The sequence below is a fragment of the Diaphorina citri genome, unplaced genomic scaffold (assembly GCF_000475195.1).
Source record: "Diaphorina citri unplaced genomic scaffold, Diaci psyllid genome assembly version 1.1 scaffold719, whole genome shotgun sequence".
NCBI classification, from domain to species: Eukaryota; Metazoa; Arthropoda; class Insecta; order Hemiptera; family Psyllidae; genus Diaphorina; species Diaphorina citri.
The window spans coordinates 1-4,616 of NW_007378152.1; the positions used below are offsets into that span (position 1 = coordinate 1).

Here is a 4,616-nt window from a genome sequence, read left to right on the forward strand (position 1 = left end):
TCATTTTTAGTTTTTGTGAGACAGTTCAGAGAAATGGAGGCCATTTGCAGGAAAAGAAAGTTGATGGCGATTTTACTAAAAGAAATCATGGACGATGACCAGGAAGAAGAGATATTGCTGACCAAATTCGTGATGTCCAGAAAAGATGTGAGTGGTGTTTTCAAAAATCGGGTAAATGAAGGAATGTTCAACACTTTGATCAAGAGACATCTCCATGACGAAGAAGAAAAGTTCCGGGATTATTTTAGATTGACCCGCGAAAGGTTCTCCTTTGTTTTGAACCTCATTGAAGATGATTTAACAACTTCCTCGTACAACAGAGTGAAATTTCCAGTCATTTTTACAAGCCTCAAACACAAAAGTTAATAAAAAGTACAAAGAAAAATGTCACTTCGATCAAAACAAACGAAAATCACGCAGCGTACAACGAAACTGACTCCCTCTGAACGCAGTCGGATCTACTGCGTCGACGTAACACGTTCTGAGCCGGCGCAATGCGCTCACTAGGAAAACAGTCTCACCTAATTACTCAGAAGAGGTGCCCGACGTGAAACGCTCAGCGTATCACGTCAACCACGACGCAAAAAAACACGTCGCTAGGAAACCGTACCTTAACTAGGGTGATTGCTTCGGGCTGACATTTGGTTTTGGCTACAAATTTTACGAGTGGATGCCCTTCGCACTCAACCTTGGCTATTTCCCGCGTGTTGTTGCCTATGGTATCACCTCCAACTGAAAACAAAAGGAAAAAAGAATGCCATTTACGGCACGGTCAGTCCAGAGGTAAAGTGCTAATAGCCTCCGTGACCGAGTGAGTATCACACTAGGCTTGCTCTCCGGAGGTCCCGGCCTCCAAGTTTTTCGGCTCTGTGCTTGGAGTTCGGGGTGCACTCAGCCTCGTGAGGACAAGTGAGTAGGTACTTTAATCGAGTAGCGACCGGTGGCAGCATTACAAGTCAAAGAAACGAGCTATGATAAATATGATGATTGAGTAAATGAAAGACTTGTAATACTGTGATACCCACAAAGTTGTGAAAAGGCTCTCTGCTTCACCACAAAGATTCACGAATTATTATTATTTTGAAGTGCTAGCTTGACATATAGAAGGTCCCGGGTTCGATGCCCGGGACCTTCTACAGAATGGCTGGCTAGCTAGTGTTGAGGGCAATTGGCCTGAAAAAAAAAGGTATGTAAAGATCTTCAATTCCAAGTAAAAAAAAATATTTACATTTTTATTTGACGAAATTTTTGGACTCAAATAACATAAACGTATAATTGAGGGCAAAACGGCGTTTTTCGTCAGCCTCTTAATCAGCCCAAGGGTGATTGCTTTGGGCTGACATTTGGTTTGGCTAGAGAAATTTTACGAGTGGATGTGGATGCCCTTCGCACTCAACCTTCGTTTTTTTAATTATTATTATTATTATTATTGTTTTTTTTTTAGCAAGGTAAATTTCAGGCTGGTATACTTCCTGTTCAAAGTCTAATAATATATGTATTTTCGATGTTATAGGTATTAGTTTTTAGTCTCTTTTACAGTTTCACTTACTTGTAACACAAGATGGTTGGGTATGGACAACCCCTTAAGGGACGTAGTGCCATATTTCTCTTACCTTCTTGTAGGAATTCCTGGAATAATTCAGACTGAGATTCCATATCGGAATGTTGCTCTAGGATTCTCGCGAGTTTTTCCACAACCGGCCAAGTTGGCTTAGTTGGTAGCGCGTAGCTGCCTTGTAAGCGCTAAGCCGCGGGTTCGATTCCCGCCCGGGGCGGGTTTTATCCCGAACGGATAATGTTCGTTCTTGGAACGGCTCGCTTCCTCCTATCCTATCTTCCTTCTCTCTTCGATTTCGGGACGATAAGACCTCAGCACTTACAGTTCCCTCTATCAAAACTATTTTAAAAAAAGTTGTTGTTGTTGTTGTAGTGGTGTGTCAATTGGGAAGCTATGCGGTCTGATATGTTCAGGAACACCTGTAGTCTTCCACTCAGATGTAGAAACTTGCCGGATTGAACATCTGAAATTGTAATTGTAATTTATTTATTGAATATAATAATACAGGCAATTAACAAAATAATACATAATGGCAACACCCTGTTACAATTATAAACACTCTGTAAAATAACAAAAATGATTTTAAAGAAGAAGGAATATTAAGAAAGAAAAAACAACAGAAAACATGCTAAAAAAAGCTCGCTATACTGTAGTAATAGAAAGTAAAAAAAGAAAAGAAAAAAGATATGGAATCAGCCACATTAACACTCTGACTGCCAAGGCATATTATGGTGAATCACCTTGGGGCCAAGTGACTTATGATAGTCACACATAGTGTGTAACGCGGGAAGTTGATTTTTTCCTTCTAGGGCGCCAGCCTAGTTAGCTTGGTTGGTAGCGCGTCTGCCTTGTAAGCGCTAGGCCGCTGATTCGATTCCCGCCCAGGGCGGATTTTATCCTGAACGGATAATGTTCGTTCTCGGAACGATTGGCTTTTACATACCTGGTGTATTGACATGGACATCATATTGACACTCGGACCCCGCCTGGAGCGCGGTTTTAGCGCGATACTGCCCGTCTCCTCCCTCTCGCGCTTCCAATACAAACTTGAGCGGCACGCTAGCGCGACTCCTATTGGCCAATAGGAGCGACTCGCTACAACTGAAGCGCGCCGGTCTGATACCAAACTGTATCGCGCCTAGCTGAGGGGACACGAGCTCGATTCGGGGCATTTCCGAACACAGCCGAACGCGATCGGAGCGATAGGAGATTGATTTCGATTGTCCAAGTGTCGATTGGGCACCGTTCGATTGCCCAAGTATCGATTGGGGGCCGTTCGATTGCCCAAGTATCGATTTGTTCGCCTCTGAAGTGAAAGTATGTACTAGGCGAAATAGATATTGAACAGTCGCTTAGCTTGTTGCCGAAATGAAGGTAAAACTCCCTCACTAAATACCTACCTTGGCAGTTATACAGTGAACTTAACTTCTACATTCTACATCTTTACTTACAATATGGAGTTGGAACTTCGTGATTGAGGTGTAGGAATATCGAACGTTTCTCTAGAGGGAGCAGAGTGCAATAATCCATCGCTATTCTGTGCTTTCTCATTTAGACAGAGCTGAGCAAGGTGTCTTTGCATACTCAGACGGGATTGGGCCAGACTAGGGCGGGGTGCTAGCTCTCCATCATCTGTCATAAAAGGGGAAGCACAAGAACACGGCGGTTAAAAAACATGGAGCAATGCATAAATTAGATTAGAATAGAATATACCTTGTTTATCCTGCTGGGATAGGACTGAAAAGTCCCTTTACTGCCGCAGTCTAATCAAGGTCTCTAATATTTTTACAGGTTATAGGTACATAGTCACGCCAACTCGTTTTAAGTAGGAAAAGGCTAGTAAGAAAAAGATGGGTACATAGTTAATGCTTTCACTGTTCTACGATGTATGCAATACATGGTTGTATAAGTATTTGGAACAATAGGTAGGTAAATAAATTACAAACTATGAATAACAAATGATGTTACCCAAACATTGATTATTTTAGAAAAGAGCCCTTTGCTCCAGCAGGACTACTCTTATTGTGGTCAAATTCTCAATTACTGTCGAGGATGAAATTAAATACCCCCGCCGGGTTCAAACTCACGCCTTGAAGCCGTGTATGTTTTTTAACCTTTCACTTACCTAAGCCCATATCTTTCCATGGTTCATCCCGCTTGGTTGGGTTCGAATCCAGTTGTCGGCCGAAACTTGTGTCCCTCTCAGGTATCATATTATTCCACCATTGACTAGACTCGCTGGAATGGAAAGGATAAATGAAACCATTAGTAAAACTGTGCCCACACATGGTCGATGCCGTCAATCGACGAGGTGAATTAATACAATAAGTTGTTACATCCGAGTATTGCCTACCTCGGTGGCGTAGAAGTCAAGACGCTCGCCTGGTAAATAGGAGGTCCTGAGTTTGATTCCAGCCGAGGTTACTAGGCTGACACCTAGGTATTTTCTTTCTCTCTGCAAATACCACTTTATTTTTCATATTTTCAAGTCAGTTTTTTACTTTCCTTAGGCCAGCCACTCTCACTAAGAAGTAGACCTGACAGGTACACCTGATCAGATCTGCCCGATAGTGTTTGTGCTCATAAGGTATCAGGTAGACCTGACAGACGGACCTGAACCTGTCAGGTCTTTTTGATACTGAGAGGCTGGCTTAAGGTCTTCAAATTCTGACTACATAAAGGACAGTTTTTTTTTCTTCTTTACGCAGCATTCCAAATCTTTCGTCTTACCTCTCTCATCATCTTCACCACGCGGGTCACACTGCACACTGGACTGCAACAGGGACGCAATCGTCAGGTCCCCCTCGCCACACGTACTGTTCAGAAGACTCGATTGCGACCGGGGGCGCAATCCGCTCAGATCCGACAGCTTGGACGAGAGTTTGCGCTGAAAGTTGCGCACCAGCTCCTCGCGCTCCCGGGCGCGGCGCGGTTCGATACTTTCATCATCTATAGCGCTCACTTCGATTCCTGCGGAATCGAGAAAGTTCGAAGATCATTAAATAATAGGTAAAAAAATGGAGGGTAATTTTCATTTTTTTTTTTTTTTTTTTTGTTT

At 42.9% G+C, this 4,616-nt stretch overlaps 1 protein-coding gene across 1 annotated transcript in view; it reads right to left on the minus strand.

The window, feature by feature from the left end:
• Positions 1–688: 688 nt before the first annotated feature.
• The window catches only part of LOC103511483, a gene marked incomplete at its 3' end in the record, with an annotated part of 8,272 nt that continues 4,344 nt past the window's right edge, over positions 689–4,616 (minus strand). The window contains exon 3 of the mRNA XM_008476205.2: positions 689–732. Within this exon, the coding sequence (XP_008474427.1) occupies positions 689–732 (44 nt within the window). The remainder of the gene's footprint in view (positions 733–4,616) is intronic.